The 20,806-nt window shown below is 40.1% G+C and overlaps 1 protein-coding gene across 11 annotated transcripts in view; it reads right to left on the bottom strand.

Annotated features, from left to right (window-relative positions):
* The window catches only part of UBAP2 (ubiquitin associated protein 2), a 71,588-nt gene that overhangs the window by 36,777 nt on the left and 14,005 nt on the right, over positions 1–20,806 (bottom strand). For 6 of the 11 annotated variants that reach the window (XM_035902655.1, XM_035902662.1, XM_035902653.1 and 3 more), the window contains 5 exons: positions 15,864–16,003; positions 11,726–11,803; positions 9,990–10,100; positions 5,929–6,082; positions 4,252–4,329 (listed from right to left, as the gene is read on the bottom strand). In XM_035902655.1, coding sequence (XP_035758548.1) covers positions 4,252–4,329; positions 5,929–6,082; positions 9,990–10,100; positions 11,726–11,803; positions 15,864–15,962 — 520 coding nt within the window. In that variant the 5' untranslated portion in view covers positions 15,963–16,003. Of the gene's footprint in view, positions 1–3,246; positions 3,399–4,251; positions 4,330–5,440; positions 5,567–5,789; positions 5,873–5,928; positions 6,083–6,931; positions 7,020–9,989; positions 10,101–11,725; positions 11,804–12,806; positions 13,428–15,863; positions 16,004–20,806 lie in introns of those variants that run through there. The other 5 variants (XM_035902654.1, XM_035902656.1, XM_035902658.1 and 2 more) reach the window with 5 other exon arrangements.

The raw sequence follows: 20,806 nt of genomic DNA on the forward strand, positions 1-20,806 counted from the left end.
TATATTAGAAGAATTGGATCAGTTTTATATACTGCATGTACTCTAGTAACCATTTTCAGAAGCATGTGCAGAAAACTTTCAACTCTATGTTTAAAAGAAAACAACATGTTAAAGCTGAGTTCTGGTTAATCTCAAAAAGAAAAAAATTACAGGACACACACAGCCTCTTAACCAACGCAGAACCAACTACAGCAAACCTAAACAGACTTCAGATTGTGACCTCCAGAAGGTCTGCTCTACATTCATATTTTATAAAAACCAACATCCTTACTACTTCTGGCAAAGGAAATCACAAATATATCCTGTGCCAACTGTGCTAAGCTTTTAAAACAAGAAAATATTTAGACACCCAATTCTGGTTACAAAAGCTCATTTTTTTTTCAAGGATCACCTACTTCTTACCTAAAAAAACATTAAAAAATAAAGAGAGATCAAGAATACAAGCTGGACTACAGTCAGATATTTACAAAAAGGGTATGCTGCTTTGCTTTCTTAAGCAGCCAGCAGAAAAAGCAAGAGTTTGAAAGGCTCCTTGTCATGCTGTTTAAGCCCAAAATTAAAACATAATGTTTTCCACTCTCATTTTTATTTCTATTCTGCTAGAAAAAAAATCCCTGTCAGCATCCACATTTATGGCATGCTCAAGTTTCTCTGGAACAATGAAGAGGAAGAGAATAGAGGAACAGAAGTAAAAGCAGCAAATCCATTTTCACTTTGCAACCAGAGGAATTGCTACATGTGAATCTGTAACAATCTCTATGCTGAATCAAGTCTGAAAGTTCAACTTCTTGCTCTCCCATTATCAGCTAGAGTCAATCAGATATCTCGGGAAGAGTACATGAAATGAACCACAGCGCAGTTTCTCTGGACACTCACGGTCTTCAACAATTTGTGGCTCAGACTTCCTCAGCCAAAGATAATTTGCATACATCAAAACCCTCACTGATTTTTCTTTTTCTTGCTGTGGTATTTTTTTGGCTGAAATTGTCAGGTCTCTTTGTGTCTAAATTTAAGCACCCACAACCTCTTATTGAAAGGAATTCCTCAGGTTAAATACACATATGAAGAACCACCTCCATAAGTCCATTTTGAACCTGTAACCTACTGATTTCATTTAATAGTCCCTCATTTCCACACTTGCTTGAAGTGATCAGTTGATCTCCCCAAAGAAATTTTACAGATCCACCCTACTCAGACCTTTCTTTTGCAGGCACAGAAGTCCTAGTTCCTCACACCCTATGAATGCAGGCTTCCCCGTGCCTTTCAGGACAAGGGGCAATGGGCACAAACTGAAGCATAAGAGGTTTCAGTTGAATATGAGGAAGAACTTCTTTACTTGAGGGTGACAGAGCACTGGCCCAGGCTGCCCAGGGGGCTGTGGAGTCTCCTTCTCTTGAGATATTCAAAACCTGCCTGGACGATGTCCTGTGCAACCTGCTCTGGATGAACCTGTTTTAGGAGGAGGGTTGGACTAGATGATCTCCCAAGGTCCCTTCCAACCCTTGCCATTCTGTGATAACTTCAAAAGCCTTTTCTAGCTATACGGCATCCTTTTCAACATGGAGTGGAGGACAATGGGAGAACGAGATGTGAACGTAAATATGTGAGAACAGCAGCATAAAAAAAAGTTGTGCCTGTAAAGTTTGTCAATTTGTATATAACGCTGCAGCTGATTAAAACACAAATGAGGAAATGTTTCTAGAGCTGACAATCCTGAAGACATAACCACCTTCCTCCAGGATTCCTTCACGAGATTCCACTCCAGACAGTTACAAATCCTTGCAATACTGACACACAAATATAATCACTTTGATGCAATTACTATTCATCACCATTATAGTATTTTTTACATCCAAATTAAGCTCATTCAAGGAATTCAGTTCTAAAAAGAAAGACAGATGGAAAGACCATCTTAAAAAAAGAAATCCCTTGACTCCTTTCCAAGCCAAAGTTTACACCCCTAGTTTAGCAAGCAAAAATTAAAGGTAGAGCAATTCCAGCTGGGATGTGTCCTGAAAAATATCCTGTGATGCATTTTTGCTTCCTGCTAATCAGTCAATAACGTGTATCTACTTCAAATCCCCGATCTCCTGCATACCAGCAATGAGTGGTGTTTGTACACTGTATAGCTACTACCCTATAAAGTTGCAAGGAATGTCACAGAGTCATTAACAAAGATACACCGCATGAGGAAGCTCGTGCCTACAGCACCAAGGATGACATACTCAGTATCAGGGTTTTTCCCCTGAGTAAAAAGCACATTATCACCCCAGTATCAACCCCATTTCTGCTACTTTCAGTGCATATCATTTCTTAAAATTAGGTTTTTCTACAGTGAAGCAGTAATACCATGGCCCAACAAATCTTCCCCTAGAAAGCAGCAACAGTATGTTGCTCAGGTACTAGCTGACCCCTAATTTTGTATCCAGTGCCTAGATTCCTACACACATGCTCTGCATGAAATATTTCTAAAAAAGGGTTCTGTGGTGATTACCAGCAATCTGTTTACTTTCAGCAGAAGTACTTTAACCCACATTTGACTATTCCGTGTAACAGAAAAGAAAGACTACTGAATGAAATGGCAGGAAGCTTTTTTTTTACTAATATGCAAAGAAAGAAGGTCATGCATCCCTCAAATACTGAGAAGTGAATTACACAGCTTTATACAACTCCCTGCAGATTTCAAGGACTTGCATTATAAAATTAAATTAGGTATCTCCTACCACAGAATATACACACACTGGTAATACAATGATCATGAAGTTGTTCAACAGGTTTATCACAGACAGTTGAGAACACTTCATTAAGATACTTTGCTCCCATGACTGTACAGTCTGAAATATTTGGTAGATACACAGCAATACTAGGTACACTAAGCCCGTGAACAGAAATTTGTTGAAGTTGTTCCTGTTTCTTCAGTTAGATACATCAGTTTGATCTGACGATTAAGTGCTTTGGCTTGAGATACATGATATTCATCTAGAGAGCTACAGTGCTGACAAAAAAAGTAGTGTATTGTTCGTAAGGTTACAAAGTAAAAAATAGACTGCATTTGAAATTAACTTCTAAATTTCACCCAACAATTTAAAAAAAGCCTACCTTTATATTTAGACTATAAAGGATTATTTTATAAAACAAATACTGAAAGACTTAAATTCCATCTATTAACAGTCCTAACACACCAAGAACTGTAGCTGTGAAGCATATACCACACCCTCCCCTGCAAAATTACCTCTCTGCACACACCATTTGGTATTCGCTGATTCACAGGCACAACCAAGTCATTCTTGCAACCTTCTGGAAGATACATGTCTTTGCATCTTTCCATTCCTTCAAGATGCAGATCTGGAGACAATGAAATTGGATGTGCCTGTCTTTGAATGCCTCATTACTGGATATTCCAAAGAGAAGGGAGTCCTTCAAAGGCAGAATTTTTTACGAGTCAGACATTACTTACTAAGTGCATTAGCTCTGCTGTGCACTTTATCAATTTAACTCATTTAATACCCACTTCCCCACACAATCTGCATTGTACCTAGGTTACTCATTTTCATTCCTCTTGCTCTAAGAAAAACAAGCCTCTTTCCACTTCAACCTATGAAAATCCAAATCAACTACACATCCCCTGATTCCACACCAAATCCCTTATCAACATCTTTCCTATCTCTTCTACAGTATAGGATCGCAGTTGTACCTAAGACTCCACAGTATTCTTTTTTCACAGTTCTCTTCATCAACTCTTCCATGTCAAATTTCTTGTCTTACCAAAAGGTCTCTAAGGTGGCTTGTACTGTCTCTGACTAGCCACCGAAAACAGAAGGCAAGCCTCACAATCAGACCACCCCAAAGACACAGCACAAGTACACATCAAATCCCTCCCCGAGAGCCCTACAGATGGAATCTTGTACTCTCCTGCTGCCAAGGTACATTCTGAGGAGCCCAGTGTGCTCCCACTCACAGAAGGCTGGAATGAGTCAATCTGAGAAAAAAGCTCTCCATAGCCAGAGCACACCAGTCTGTGTGCACAGGAAATTACCGTAAAGGTGATGTGTGTCAATTCTTTTAAGTTGTTCTGAGACCAAGACATGACAAGGGCTAAGGGAATGTACCTTAATTACAGGTGGCTGAAGTGCTTATGGAATCAAAGGATAACCAACAAATCCTTAAAGAGAAACGTTTAAAGAAATACATGAAACTTCCATTTCAGGACATAAAATCAGTGCTGGTCCCACACCAATGCCACCATCTCACCTCTCCCACGGCCACGTTTCCCACGGTCTGAAGGCCTGTCTCCTTGATTGTTGTCCACTCCATTCTCTTCAGCTCTAACTGTGGAGAGAGGACAGCTTAAGAGAAGCTTTAGACACTCATACATGAGACAATATAGCCATCTGCTTAACCTGAACCCCAGAAGAAAAGGAAAGATTTTAAAGTGGGCTGGTCTACAGATCTCAGTCACCCCTCATGTTTGGGGACCTAGCCATAAGCAAGTTACATTTACTTTGCACTGGACAATCAGTAAGCAAAACATCTAACACAAGGGAAATGTCCCTCAGCAAACACACTTCTGGTTTTTGGGAGAAGAAAAAAAAAAAAATAGACTGTCTGCCCATACCACATCCCTTTATAGCCAGGGAAGCTTAAAAGAACTCTCCTCAGTATTTAAATCAGAGGGATGATGGCTGGATGAAGATGAGGCACTAGGAAAGCACTGCAACTTAACTATTTTGTGGAAAACTCCTGAGGAGGTACTCTGAAAGCTGGGTGGCTTCTTGAAGAAAAAACCAAAAATGACTGGCCACTTAAAAAACTGCTGAGATTTTGTACTGCGAAACCCCTAACAGCAGCAACAAAATCATTAATGCTTGGACATAAAGCTGGGGAGAGAATATCAAGACCTGGCAACCATCTGAAAAATCTTTAATGCCAGTTTACAAAAAGAGACAAGCAGCATGTAGCTCTGGCAAAAATTTTGCCCCTTGCTTTCATTTTGATGGATCCAATTTCAATGTGTTCTAAGCATAGCTGCAAGCTTTACTAATATTTTTTCCTATCTTGACATTACTCTATTCTACAACGATTCACAATGTCTTCATTGGCACAATAGTTGAATATATTCCAATGATGATTTAGAAGAGTTGGCTAATATTGTAAATATTTTTCCTGCTTTTAAGTGAAAAGCTGAACATATTGTTTCCATTCCTGTTTCTCTGCTCATCTATCAGTGCTGTGTACAGCCCTTATAGGCAATGCATACAGCTTTGACACTGCTGATAAAACTTAGACAAAAAAGCAACGTGTATCCAATGGTGACCTAATGTGATTCTATGTAACTTGGAAACTTCTGCTTTTGTACAATGTATCATTGCACCTGTATAAACTGTAGCAAATTTTTAAATGTTTCAACTCACAAAGAATTTTCTCTGTTGTAGAAACTCACCTTTGGTTGGCTTATGTGAGTAATATACGCTAGAGATTAATAATGATCCCAGTCTTTTCATTCCCCTTATGAGAAGATGAGAACATCTTCAGGTTCTCCCACTCATAAAAGGAGATGGAGTCAATGCTGGATAATTTTTTCATTAAAAGAAACAAAAAAGTGTATCAGCTGTGCAGCGACATACTTGCTCTCAAGCAGTCTTTACAAAGAGTTCTAAAACTTACATAAAGAACAGCAATTTGTACGAGATCAATTCATCAAAAAAGGAGAGAAATGTAAATTAAATTGAGTGTCTCTGAACAAGCACAGACCATCCCAAAACCAAGTCATGTAGACAGATCAAGCATACCTGTCACAGAAACAAGTTATCATCCCTTCAGCACTGAGATATAGCTCGGACAGACTTCATCAAGCATTCACTCTTAACCCAGCCAGTTTCAGGTGCAAGAAAGGTGTCTCGATCTTTAAAAATGAACCCCTATACGTACACTCTCGGCCACGGCTGCCTCCTCTTCCCCGTCTGTTGGAACTTCCCCGTCCGCGACTCACTTCTCTGTCCCCTCGTTTTTCTCTGTTCTCTTTGTTTTCTGAGCTTTCCTTTCCAAGGCTTTTCTTCTTTCCCCCTACAGTCTCCCAAGAAGTCTATTTGGGTAGAACAGAATTAAGACACAAAAGTAAAAAAGGAAGAGACAGCTCTCAGTGCATACTTCCACCTCACATCCCTCTAGTTCATGGAAAAAATCAGGCACTTGCATAACATCACATATGTAATACCTGGCAAACTACACTGATACAAATGTAAACACAGGCTGTATTTTGGGCAAGCGATGAGGAAGAAACAAGTTTAGAAGCTGGATTGTCTTATGGAATGTGAGAATCCCAAACATTTCTGCCTATAATGGACTTTTACTAGTTTAAGGAAGGACAGATATGACTGCAACACAGAAAATTAGCAAAGCAAGCAACAGTTTCTCCCTCTCAGCTACCTCCTAGCAAGGAAGCATGCACAGAGCTATCTTTTTCTCCCAAGGAAATTAAAAAAAGTCTTATAAGCATCACTGAACAAGAGACTGATGAGACTAAGTACATGGCTTGAGGGGTTAAAAAAAAAACAAAACACAACACCATTATCCAGGCATACTAGAATTCAAGCACCAAGAGAGAATGGCAGAACAACTACATGGGAAAACTGGGGCCATGATAAGCCAGACCATCCACTCTTAACAGCTACAGTTCATCACATACAGCAAAATACAAGAAAATCTATGTGTAAACACAACAAGGAACCAATGTCCAAACATAAGGCTTCAGCTTTAGTATTACTGTCCCTGAATTTATTTTAAAGATGGAGTTTATCAGCTCCATAGGAATTATCTGTAGGAGTTGAAAGAACACCTGCTAAGAATAGCACAGCACTTCATATATTATGCAACTGCATGGTTAGTCTTTTGAGCCATAGTTGCAAAGCAAAGAACTATCATACGGCTTCACCTGCTGTAGCCTCTGTAACTGCATTACACACTCCTAGAGCTTCAGAGACACTTCACAGGAGAAAACATAACTGCACTGGCAACTGCAGAACCGGGTCTATATAGCTCAGAATGCACTACGACCTCACTGATAGGCATGGTGCCAAAAGTTTTTTGACCATTTTAAGAAATAACCAAAAATGGATGATCTTGCAAAGCCCAAGAGGAAGCAGCCTCTCCTTAGTAAGGTTTTGCATGACTTGGGAAGGATCAGAAAAAGAATGACTATGAAAGCATTAGATTCGTGCTTTCCCACAATATAATTTTGGGGAAGGCCTGGAGAAATTGGGCATGTCCTTTAAGATAGAGGATGGTGCTACCTCTGGGCATGGGAATCCACCACAGACTATCGAAACTGCCTGTTTTTGTAAGAGAGTTAACGGATTACAATTTCAGCTGACAATGCCCAAGGTCACCCAAATGACAGTTTTGGGCCTTACCTTCGAAAATGTGTTAACAGAGGCGTTCTTGCTGGCCTGCTCTTAGATGGAAAAAAGAATAATCTGAAAGGTTGCCTTTGTTCTGTCTTCAAAGGCTTAAGTAGTAAAACATGGTCAGGCATAAAATGGATCTTAAACCTGTAGGAAGTTAAATGAATAGAAGTCTTGGGCAAAGAAACATGCCCTTCTCTACCCTCACCTACAAGCCTCTTCTCTATCCAAAGCCAGACTGTCACAACTGTTGAAAGTTAGAAGTCTTCATAAAGACTAAGTCATGCAGCATAAACCCTTAAAGATCACAGAATTAAAAAAAAAAAAAGACCAAACTGGCAGAGTACAAAAGAAATTATAGATATTTTATTTATCTATTCAGCATTCCTTGCTCTTCTAATTCCTCAAATTGGGTAGACACATTCTTCTAAATCAGGTGTAAAAAAAAAGAAAAAAACAACCTTCTAGTGCACGAAAGCAGAGTGGAACTAGAAAAAGAGATCTGGGAATCTGCATTCAGAACTAGTAGTACCTCTGCTTCCAACTTTACATCAAATCCACAGTTATACTTTTCTGGAATATAATGGCCTTAAAGCAAACCCTTCAAGTTGGAGGCCAAAATTCCATAAAGAAGAATCAATTTCTTCACACCCTTCAATTAATACTCCTTCCTCCTTGAGCCCTTTAAGTTCTCCATATTTGTTTCTGAGTTGCATTTTGTCTACAGAGAGCAGTGGGTTCAGAGGGACTTGTCAAAAGAGCAGAACATACTGATATGTTGCTCCTAATGGATAAATGAGTCCATAAAGTTTGTTCCATGTCATGATCACTTACAACAATTTGCTAAAGTAAGAAAGCATTTAACATTCTCTACCAACCAGAAAACTATTTTCAACTAGAAAACAGCAAATACGAGAAGTACAAGAGAACACAGAACCAGCACATTATCAAGACAGATTTAATCAAGGTGAGATATTCTCTTCTACTACCAACTTGCCAGCTCATTCTGTAATATATACTTCTGTTTTAGATTACCTCAACTCTTATAAATAAAAAGGGGATAGAAAAGAAAGTCCCCTTAGTCAGAATGGTATGTGTCCTACATTTAGGGAGTGAGGGGGTGGGGTGGGAGTTTTCTCATTAACAGTAAGCCAGAGTACACATCCTGACAAATCACAAGAAATACTGTATGTTCAGCATTAAGAAAGGAAGTCCATGTTTCTTTCCCAGTTCTGATGAGATGGAATCGAGTTTACTGCCCTTGGATAAACTGCAAGAAGTCCATCCAGCAAAAACTTCAACTGCAGCAAGACAAATTTTCCTGATATCTCGTGGAATAAAAAATTGCTTCATGCAGCATAATAAGCAACACTATTTGTTGTTATATACTGTGCTGGTTTTGTCTGGGGTTAATTTTCTTCAGAGTAGCCAGTATGGGGCTATGTTTTGGATCTGTGCTGGAAACAGTGCTGATAACCCAGGGATATTTTCATTGCTGCTGAGCAGGGCTGACACAGAGTCAAGGCCTTTTCTGCTCCTCACCCCACCCCACCAGCAAGGATACTGGGGGGTGGAGGGGGGGCACAAGAAGCTAGGAGGGGGCACAGCCAGTACAGCTGATCCCAATGACCAAAGGGATATATCCCACACCATATGACATCATGCTCAGCACATAAAGCTGGGGGAAGAAGGAGGAAGGGTGGGACGTTTGGAGTGATGGCGTTTGTCTTCCCAAGTCACCGTTACGCATGATGGAACCCTGCTGTCCTGGGGATGGCTGAACCCCTGCCTGCCAATGGGAAGCAGTGAATGAATTCCTTGTTTTGCTTTTATTGCGTGCACAGCTTTTGTTTTACCTCTTAAACTGTCTTTATCTCAACCCATGAGTTTTCTCACTTTTACTATTCTGACTCTCTCCCCCATCCCACTGAGGGGGTAGTAAGTGAGCAGCTGTGCAGGGCTTAGATGCTGGCTGGTGTTAAACCACAACATTGTTTAGTCTCCTCTTTCTGTTTTTCAATAAAGTCATGCAAATAAGCAACAAAGCAAAAGGAGCAATTGCTTGCTGTATCCTCATCTGCCATTAGTAGTGTTGTCAATGCAACTTTCAGGTGTGGAAACCTCCTCCAACTTCAGTACTGGCAGTGCACACTACAGAAACTGCACAACTTAAAAGTATCTGCCTACCATTCAGGTTTATAGATTGCCCTTCGTGGCAAATGCTTAGACTCTGATCTCAGGCTTCTGGAGGTGCTACAGACCAACTACAAACATTGCAGCAGAAAAACAGGCCTGTGTCTGACAGAGCACTGAGTTCTGCTGCAGAGTTAAAATTTTTGCATGTAAATGAAAGCCAGAGGACTCTGCAAGAGACCAGCTGAACACCCACAACATTTTCAAGGTACAGCCTACTCTAAGGCATGCATGCAGTAGAGAAGCTGCTCACGTCTCCATTTCCTTCAAAAGAATATGAATGGAGACATGGAAATTGAAAGCTTCCGAAATACGAATCACTTTGCCAATCACTTCTGAGAAGTAGAAAGATGCAGCAAACAGAAAGAGCAGTTTAACATGAAAGTAAAGCCTTACCGTGTCTGAACTTCCTTCCAGCAGTATGTTGATTGCTCTGTTCACATCCCCATTACAATCATGTAGTGCCACTATGCACTCATCCTGGTTTTTCCCCGTCACTTCCATAAGCTGGCAGTAAAAGTCAGACATGTTAAAATATCTAAATTATCATAAGAAAATAAGATTTAGTACCACTGCAGATTCCAAGAAAGCAAATAGCCAGTGTGTCAGAGCAAAGTAAAATCCTAAATAAAGTTATCCTCATTTTACAGATCTGCTTAGGATTCAGACAAGAGACAGGATGAAACACAAATTAAATGGTAATCAAGAAAGCCTCTTTTTTTCTTTTATGCTTGCAGCAAATGCAGTCACCCCAGAAAAAGCAGTATATGAGGGTAAAGATGTAAAAGACCAGGATAGCTCCAGTACTGTACTCTCCCTCCCCACTCTCATCCCTCTCTCTATCCCACTGTGTGAGAACAGACATAAGGTAAGTCACATCAGAGAACAGATCAATCCAAAAAAATATCCAGACTAAGAAAAAGGCTTTTTTTTCAGCAGATCAGCTCCCTCAATCCATTTCTACATAAGGCCACACAAAAGGCATAACCGATGGCTGCTTAAGGAGACCTAGCACTGAATTGTGCTCAGTGGACCTGTGGTGAAGATCCTGAGCAGTGTGGGATGGAAATAATCAGAAGTCTGTCATGGGACACATCCAGCAACTTCACTCAAAGGAAACAACCAACATGAGCTAGAAATATATATGCACAATGTAAAATATTGGAGATTTTCTATGAAGAACTTAATTCTTCTCTTTCCCACCAGCAGAGCTACAGGCACTACTGATGAGGGTCCTCTGGCTTCCGGAAGCACAAGACCTTACTTCTGGCATAGCAACAGAACAAGTTTGTAACAAGGACAACAAAAAGCACTCAGTGCTTCAGAGGAGGTTTTACAAAGGAAAAGAAATCAAGAAATCTGTTCCTCTGCTGCATTAATGCATTCATGCTAACTGTTGTCTCCTCCTGGGTGTGCTCCTAGGTTCTTCGTGAGTTGTGATGTGTTCACTAGGACAAAATCACCAATACCCACAGCAGAACAGGGACCCAGATTCTCAGTACTGCTCAAATTAATGGTCTCAGCTATAATTGGGCAATAGAAGCTTAAGCATCTACACCCGAAACTCAGCATGGTAGAGGAAATGGTGCAAGATTTCATTTTCACAGTGTAATTCTATCACATGAATGCATACATGGATCTGCGACATGAGATTTTTTTTTTTTTTTAGAATAACACTTCAATTCACCTTTAAGCTATGATTAGAGTTTACTTTTCCTGAAAAACAGCCAAGATATTAGCAAACTCAGTTTACACAGGTGACATCTTGTTCCCATGTGCATGTACATGTGGACAAGCTGAATGCACTCTTTATTCTGACGATCATTAAGCATCAGGATCACACTAGAGAGATACAGTCTGGAAGAGACATCAGGACAGATGAGTTTTGGCTTAAAGGCTTGTCTACAAAGGGAAATACACCGGTGTAACTATACAGCCAGAGCTGTATTACCACATAATTTCTTGCAAACAGACTTTACAGTGCAGTAAGAGCACCTTTTCCTAGTTAAACTTACGTCCTTCTGAAAAAGGTTTCAGCTAAATCAGAAACAGAAGCTCTAGCTCCAAAATGTAAGCCAGATTTGGAGCACCTTATTACAGGGCACAAAAACTCTGTACCATAAGAAACATACTTGTTTCACTTTATCTTCAAAATCTGCGTCGTTCTTATCGTAGATCATCTGAGCAAGGCGAATCTGTTCTGCTGTTGCCTGAAAAACGCAAACATCCAATAAAGTACACAAAAGGTAACAATACAGTTTTTTAAAGTATCTGCTAGTGTCAGTAGATTTTTTTTCTCCAGATTCTCAAAAGGAACATACACAGCAAGCACAGAGGTGCTATGGGGAAGGGATTAACACCTCCTCTATGCCCATTTTATAGTTAAAAAGTTAGCTGGGACAGAAGCAATTTCGACACGTTTTAATGTGTTTGAACCACAATTAAAGGTCAGCACATAGACAAGACAACCATATAATAAAATAGAATTTACCACAGAAGCCTACGCTTCAATATTGTTACTTTTATTTAGTATATACCACTCCAGAGTTTTATCATGACAAACTGGCAACGGTATTTCTAAATTAACAACATCTCTGATGATTCCTGCTCACATCACCTTCCATGACTCGCCCATCAACAACCTGACTGTAGTTCTATGAGCACTTAAAAAGACACTGAGTCATGCCTCAAGATTTTGCCCATGAACAGCTGCACCTATTTCCTTTATAAGCAAATACTAGTCTCTGAAAACTGCTAAAGGGTCTTGCTATTGATGTAATATTTGGTGCTTCTGTAATGTTTCTGGACCACAAATCCATGCTGGCAACTTCTCCAAAAGCTGAAAAATGAATGGATGCAGTACAGTGCCATAAATCCAAATAGGCTATGGCTGGCCCCGAGAGAAAGCAACTCAAGAACACTAATGTCACATCATACGGACCACTCTTCATAATGTGGTATTTGCAGTCTACTTGAACTGCACTCCCATGAAAATACCAAAGATAACTGTATGCTACATGATCCTGGACACAATTTGATTTCTGCTCAAACAGAAGAGGCTACTGTCTCATGCTAAAGAGGGCCGACACTGAAGAGAGCCAGGACCCAAAACACGAGCTGCGGAAGACGACTTATCACTTGAGAAGGGGACCACCTCATCCATTGAAATTCTTGACAGAAAGGATTCATCCTGGGCAGCTGGTTAAATCTCACCTTTCGAAGTCTCACTTCAAAGGGTACCCACATGAAATTCTGTGCCTCAATAGTTCAGACTTAATCAGCCTCAAACTGCTTTGCTTTTGGAGTTTCCCGCAAATACAAGCTCTAGAGGAGGTCGCCAAGTGTAATGCTGAGCAGAGTCTAAATATTACTCCACCGTACACCACCAGCTGCTTATTTGCTGCAAAGTTACTGCAGTTCTCCCAGTTCCTTGAGGGAAGTGACATTTGCTGTGCTCAGAGGCGAGGTTCCAAGACAATTAGCATTTGTAACAGAGTTAAGCACTCTGCGCTACTTCACATTTTCAAAGTGTCATGCTGACAGCTTCATACGTCAGCCAGTAACATAGATGAGAGCCTGCTCTGGAATTCCGCATGCCAGCCCTGGTGCCACCCTCCATGAAAGCCTCCTGGTCAGTGCAGTGCTCTGTGCAAAGTAGCTCTTTTCTTGGTGCTCTGTGCAAAGTAGCTCTTTCTTGGTGTTTGACGAGAGCTCAGCAGAGAGCAAAACAAAAGGTCTGCTGGTTTCAGGAATTAAGCTTTGTTGATGCATCTTCTCGCTCTGATTTCAGCCTCTTCAGGCCCACTGCAACTTTTAAGCTAGTGAAGAGATTTCCTTTAAAGATATCCAAAGTAAAAACATTCAGACAATGAAATTTCTGTAGAGACATGACAGCATACTTCGCCAGAAAGAGGAAGCCATTAAGATTCATTTTTTCTATAAACCAACTTTTTTTCAAGTCCATGTTAGAAGAAAAATAATATACCAATTTTATAACAATTACAAATGTGTGACAGTAGCTTCAGTTTTCCTGTGTAAGCAGAGAGCTTAGAAACACAAGTAGGTGACATATCGCTAGTATTTATGCCAGTGGATTACACCCAGATGGAACTGAAGATTCAGAAGAAAAAAACAACCACAAAAACCCACAAGATGCGTTTACTACACAAACACCAAATCAATGTCACAAAAGGTTTTGTTTTTTTCCCAGCGAGTGCTTCTTCTTTATTTTAAGGCATCGTCCTTACAAGTAACACTGTAGTATCCTATAAAAGAGTATAATTAAGTTTTAATTGCATCTAAGACAATAGAAGCATCTTAAGACAGCTAAAACTTTACTCAACCTTACAAGATATACTATCTTTATGGCATAACAGAGTGAAGGAAATTTTTAACTAACAACTTTGAACTATTAGAAAACAGAAGTGTGCAAAACATAAAATTAAGTGACAGTAATAGGCCCAGATCTATAATGAAATAGTATATTTATTATCCAGAAGCAATGCAAAAGAATTGTGATGTAATTTTTTTAATAACTTAAACAATGATCATGTGATATTATGACAATGAAATCTCCATTTGGGAAAGCAAGATTATTCTACATTCAGAAAAATCAACCAGTGGTGATTAAACAGTAGAATCCCACACAATTCTGTTCATCTTTAAAGCCTGACTATGCAGGAAGATCCATCTGATATCTATAAGCAATAAAGTGATGCACTAAAACATAATTGCTGTATATTAAACAATCATCTTTTCCACTGAATTGACCAAACACTATCTACTATGCAAGAAGTAGAGTAAGCAGACAAAACATAGTTAAAGGTCTGATTATAAGCATTAAGTCTTACAATGAATCACATTGGTTGGAAAGGTCCTCCAGTGACAACTCAGTGTAACCTCTCACCGAGAGCATGTCCCATCAGAGGAGCTGCTTGGGGCCAGACAGAGATCCCACAACTTCTCTAATCCATGACTGTGTTCATGGTAAACAATTTTTTTCCTTTTAACAGATGGAATTTCCAGTGTTCCAACTTGTGCCATTGTCTCCCTGAGAAGAGTCTGGCTTCACCTTTTCTACAACTTTTCTACATTTCATGAGGCTACAACCCTTGCCTTGCCTTCTTAGGGCTGAACAAACGCAGTTCCCTGAGCCAGCCCTTATTCATCCTGCGCTCCAGCCATCTCTGCAGCTCTTCGCTGGGCTTGCTCCCATCTCCCAATGTCTGCCTTGTGCTAGGGAACTCAAAACTGGGCAAAGCACTCCACTGCTGTCTTGCAAATGTCAAAAAAGGCGAAACTACCACTTCTGTCAACGTGCTCACTACATTCCTGCAGCCTTACATGTTTATAAAACAAAACCAAATTCAACTTCATCTGTTGAAAGTCACTTTCTAAATCCACACATTAGCATGAATCACGACTATGCAAAGTGCTGCAGTGCAAGGAGGTAAGGGCTTAAGCTCACATAATTAATACTAGTACTAAAAATCAGTACAAAACAGAACAAGAGCCCCTTCATGTTAAAGATCAGTCTACAAAACAGTAAGACACAATTTCCCAAGAGAGCACCTCTAGACTGGTGCACTCTCTGCCAGCAGAGAACTGAGGCAATTCTTGAATTGAGTCCAATTTTGAGAATTATCTGACATAACGAGTTGCCAGGGGCAGAGACATTTTGCACTCTCTGTAGCCCAGACAAGCACACAACTACTCAGCTGCTGAGAATCAATACAATGGGGTAAGAGCTTAATTTCAATCTTGCTGATATTAAAAATAATTTTAGTCTGCTAGCGGATGACCACCTTCACTTCACTTTGAGGACATTGCACAAGAATTTTAGGATTCTATGACTTGCAGATATGCTGATTCATGCTGTAGAACACAGCATGCATCTAATGAAGCTCTTCCTACCCACCCAAATTTCTCTACCAACCAGAAATCTTCTAGCATCATGAAGCTGGCATATGGACGAGCTGAGGTCTGAGAACACTCAGGTCACAGGACAGATATCCTGACACAGGCATAGGCATAGTATTCCTCACTGATGGGAAATGTTGCTGAAGAACACAAAGCCCCTTTAGAGGCAAGAATACAACTTAATGCTGTGCTGAATTACCAAGCAATTAAAGTGAGATATCAGACAAACTCTTCCAAAATAGGCCTTGATTTTTCCCCCCATCTTTTCCCAGTTTTTACTGACTTAGGGAAGAACTGCATATCATTACATGCTCACTTTCAACTCAAATAAGATTATATAGTAGCACGTACCTGTACTACTTGTTTCTGTGGTTGTGTTGGCTGTGTGGTTGAAATTTGCGTTTTGTCCCGAGTGCCCCGGGTACGTTCACTGCCCACCGAAGTCATCATATACAGTATATACAAAACAATGTATGTACAAAATAGAAAATCTGGAAAAAAAAAAAAAACACAACAAAAAACAAAAACCGGAGCATGAGTTAAGGCAGGGTACTGATTCAATACCCAGATAATAGACAAATGCAGTAGCTTGAACTTTTCCTACCTTTACCACGAACTCTATACAGAGACTCCTGAGAAAGCAGCTTTAATACACTACTATTGGATTTATTGCAGTCTTTACAGTAAAGAAGGAAATGCAGCGGATAAAAAGCATTTTTGTCAGCTGACTGGGATCTGTCTAGATCTCTACTTCCAGACATCTAAATCTCACAGCCTTTTCCAGTTATTTAATATACAGACTTTTTTATCTGCTACTCTGCTGAAATTCCAGCTCCAGCTGTATCACTCCTTAAATTTCTATAATACCTACTGTCTTGTTTTGATGCCTGGAATTTAACCACTCTCATAGCCACTCAGAACGCTAATGCAAAAATCACATTGACAAACTAGTCAGTTCCTCTCTTCCCCTACCATCAAACTGCTTTCCTGCACATATATGGAGGTTGTGGCCAACACCCACGCTGCTTCTCACCTCTCATACGTAAGAGAAATGATGATGCTTGCCTTTAAATTCAGCCTCTGTTGCCAGTATTTTTGTTTTGTTCTCCCTCATAACTACAGAAATTATTTACAAAACTACCTCTTACCCTGCTTTAAACATACCTTTGCCTTATGGCAACAAAGAAACCCCAAAAAAACCCCAAACCTCATACACACATCAGTGCTATCCTGTTTGTGGCAGTCAGCTTTCATTCTCATTCATCCACTAACATTAAAGTTAATTTGAAACAAGAAATTTATTATTCTCCCTGTGTTTGTAAGGCACCTAACACACAGCTAATTGATGAGTATGGTTTATAGTATCTATGATAACTGGAAACAGATCTCTCAAACTGGTCAGAATGGTCATGGTCAACTGCTTGGTTTTTGTCCTCATGACACCAGGAAGTAAAACTGAAAATCTAGGGAACGAAGGACAACCTACAAGTGGTGCACCTGGGCAGAAGGAGATGTGCAAACAAGCAGCAAAGTTGTTTTACTGCAGCCCGAATGTATGAACATGCCTCAGCTCAAACTTGTCAGGACAGCAGCTCTGGTGCGATTTGGCTAGCACCGAGTTCAATGCACGATAATGTTCAGATGAAAACTGAGCATACTGCTATGATTGCATGGACAAGGATGTGTTCAATACCCAAGTGCTCACTAGCATTCACAAATAACGAGTACTCAACAGTTAAAGTTGCAATGAGATGCTTCAGTTTAAACATTAATTCAAGATGCTCAGGAGCCTCTTCTAGAATCAATTAACCCCATTATCATCTAAATCTCTTCTTCACTTTAGAAATACATTTTTGTTGGCCAAAATTGAACCCCAACATTGACTTTCGTTATGTGCCAGTTAAAGCATTCAATAAAGTCTGAGAAGAAAGTATATGTCCATGAACTCTTACATATTTAACAAGAAAAGGCCTGCCTTTACCAGGAAGTGACTGTAGTATGAGCTGATCTGGAACACTGTGTTTCTCCAGCTTTATGAATATATTCACCAAAGCCAATCTGTCTCCCAGTCTCTTAAGGCAGTCTAACTTTGTTGTCCTCTAAGTCCCAGAACACACAAGCCTTCAGAGCACTGCACTTGATACTCTTAAAGCCAGATGCAGTCCAAACACAGGTTATTCAAGCTCGTGACAACATGTTCTATGAAAAGCAAAATATTAGTATTAATTAAGTATTACATATTCCTGAACAGGAAGTTCAACGCTTATCACCGACTATCTGGTGGTCATGGCTGTCCACTGATATTTTAAACACCTTATGGACAGTCTTCAGTTGAGTTTGCAGCAGAAATTACTTTTGCTGTTTGTGTTAAAATCTGCTTTATAAGCCTTGATGACTGGACTGCCAACATCTAAAAACTTAAATTTATATAGACTAACAATGACCTTCAGGTTGTTTGCTGGGTTTTTTTTAACTATTGGTCAGCTCACTCCGATTTGAACCTAGCACAATGAGCAATGAAAAGAAGCTCTGAACAGAGAATATGACAAAGAACACTAACTGCTCTGAAAGACAAGCTAATAGTTTCAAATATGATTGTCTGGAATTAGCCCACTGTGATTTAAGATACATTGAGAAATTATAACTCTATTGGGTCTCAATTTGTTCATCATTTCTGAATTAACATCAGATTATGTTTATACAGATTCTGGTACTTAGGAATTCTGACATACATTTCAGTGCTATTTTCTCTAATCTCACCAAAGCTAGTCAAAATATTGCAATCCATGTTTTGGACATGAGTGCAGTACACTCATGCTAAAACAAAGAGTTTTCTGTCTATTTGTAAAGCGCATGCTGAACTATAGCTTACATTGCTCATAGCCAGGCAACCTATGGTACCTGATGAGGGCTGTGTATTTTCTCCCTCTCCTAACACATATTTTACAGTGACTCTGTGCCACAGCTCTTTAAGCCACGTTTGCTTTTCAGGATGAAAGGATACGTTAAGGAAAAAGGCAGGCATACAAACGTTTGAAACACTCCCGAGGGATGAAGTGGCACAGCAAGATCAGCCTGCTGGTGGGAACAGAGCCAAACAACGTGAATGTATAACGGGATCTTTGAAGATCCTCATCTTGCTGACCGTGCAGCCTGTGAGCAGCACAATTTGGCAACAGGTCCAAAGCAGAAAACCAGCAAAGGCAAGAGCCTCTTCCTGGCAGCAGTATGGACTTGCTTCAGGCAAGTGTGGAAACACACCCTTAGTTTGACATTCCCCATCAAGCCAACCTGGACATGTTATAATCCACTTCAGACACAACCCAGTCTTCTTAAAAGCACAAAAAAACCCCACAGCTTGACAGAAAGCAAGCTTTCAATATAAAGCTATTTTATTTCCCCCTAGTTGGCTCCTGCTATCTACACGCAGTGTCCAGACACAGTGACCAGACCAGCCCCATGCACACGAGGAGAGCTGAAGGGCTTTCCGCCGCCGCCAACGGTGCACTGACCAGGCAAGCACTGCACCTCCCTGGCAGCAGCACACCTTCCCCGCGCCGGGCCAAGCCTTCACCCCCTACCACGCCAGGCAGAAAGGAGGCAGATAGCCACTGCCTTCAAATTACCATAGAGACTACAATTTTGAGCATTACATGGGATATTACTAATTAATAAGATGGGGCTGACCAAGAACATTTCTTTGCTCACAAAGCAGCTTCTTATTTTCTCCAATTCCTCATATTAAAGTCTGTTTGGCAGGCTGTTGTCATAGCAATGAGTAAGATATCACAAATGGATGAACTTTTAACTGCAGATCAAATGAGGCAAGAAGATTTGAGACTGGGAGGAAGACAACTCGTAAGTAAAATGTTTTTAATAAAAATCAAAAAAATATTCAGACAATCAGATGTTTCATTTTCCATGTCAGGATCTGGCTCAGTGCAAAAGTCCCTCAACAGCAGTTAACACTTCACCTTGTAAACACATTGCAACTGTAGTAAGCAGCCAAAACAGCTGTATCTTGAAGAAATAGATAGACATTAAATAAAACAGACCCCCATGGCACTAGCAAAAAAGGAGAAAGCTTTAAGGAGATTGGACTTCCCAAAACTGTTGTGTAAAGAAGGTGGTCGTACTTGCTTTCATGACAATAAAAGGAGCAGCACAAGACTGTTGTAAAGCTTTTTTTCACAGATGTAATCTAGTACCTCCAGAGGAAAGTTGTCTTTGCTTCTACTTTAAAAGCAAACAAACAAAAAAAAACCCCAAATAAATCAAACCCCTTGATTGGTAGGTAAGAAAATTGTTTACTGCAAGTATGTTTAGCTTCTCAAGCACTAAGGAATTCAAATTTCAGCGCTTTCTCATAAAGCAAGTAATTAGACTTAAAAATGGAAAGCAACAGAGGCATTTAAGAGGAAAACCACCCCAAATCTCAATGTTTTGTTTGTTTTAGTGTTTCTGTCTGTACAGCAAGTTTAGCCCAAGGACATACACCACAACAGCAGAGATAGTATTGCATAATAAGCCGTCACCAGACTGGTGATGGAATAGCAACAATTATTCTAGTTTCCAAAAGCGGTACCTAAGTAATGGTTACCTCAACACTCAACTTTCCTAAAGAGACCAAATCCCACCCCCTCCCAAAGTCTTCATACCATAAGTCTCATTCAACATATTTTGTTGGGTTTTTGCTCTGGATTTTAGAAGGAGGCGCAAAGAATGAAAGAGTGAATGAATGCGTATCAACACAAAAAGTGGGTTTATAAAACTATCGTAATGCTTTCTTTCATCTTTTGTTCAACTTTCCTTCAGCAAGAAATCCAGTCCTTTTAGATTCAAAGAAGTCAGAAAAGCTAGAATTATACAGAATACAAACTGACTTGAAAAGGTGGCAAGCCCTGCAAGACAGAAAATCTACTGCTGAACTTCCAGGGACAGATCATGCACTGCAGTATCACCTAACTTTCAAGAATCCTTCTAAAGTTAAATATTCACTTCCATCAGCTGAACAAAACAGTTGCAGTTTCAATTCTTTTCCTGAGGCAGTCCCAATAAAGTTATTTTCTTGACACTCTGGACAAGGAGCTGTGATAAAGAACACTGTGCAGAATCATAGAACCACAGAATTGTTTAGGTTGGAAAAGACCTTTAAGATCATCAAGTCCAACCATTAACCTAACACTGCTATCCCACCACTAAACCACATCCCTAAGCAGCTCATCTGCCCAGCTTTTAAATACCTCCAGGGATGGGGACTCCACCACTTCCCTGGGCAGCCTGGTCCAACGTCT

Source organism: Egretta garzetta, unplaced genomic scaffold (genome assembly GCF_000687185.1).
Source record: "Egretta garzetta isolate BGI_Z169 unplaced genomic scaffold, ASM68718v1 scaffold59, whole genome shotgun sequence".
Classification (NCBI taxonomy): Eukaryota; Metazoa; Chordata; class Aves; order Pelecaniformes; family Ardeidae; genus Egretta; species Egretta garzetta.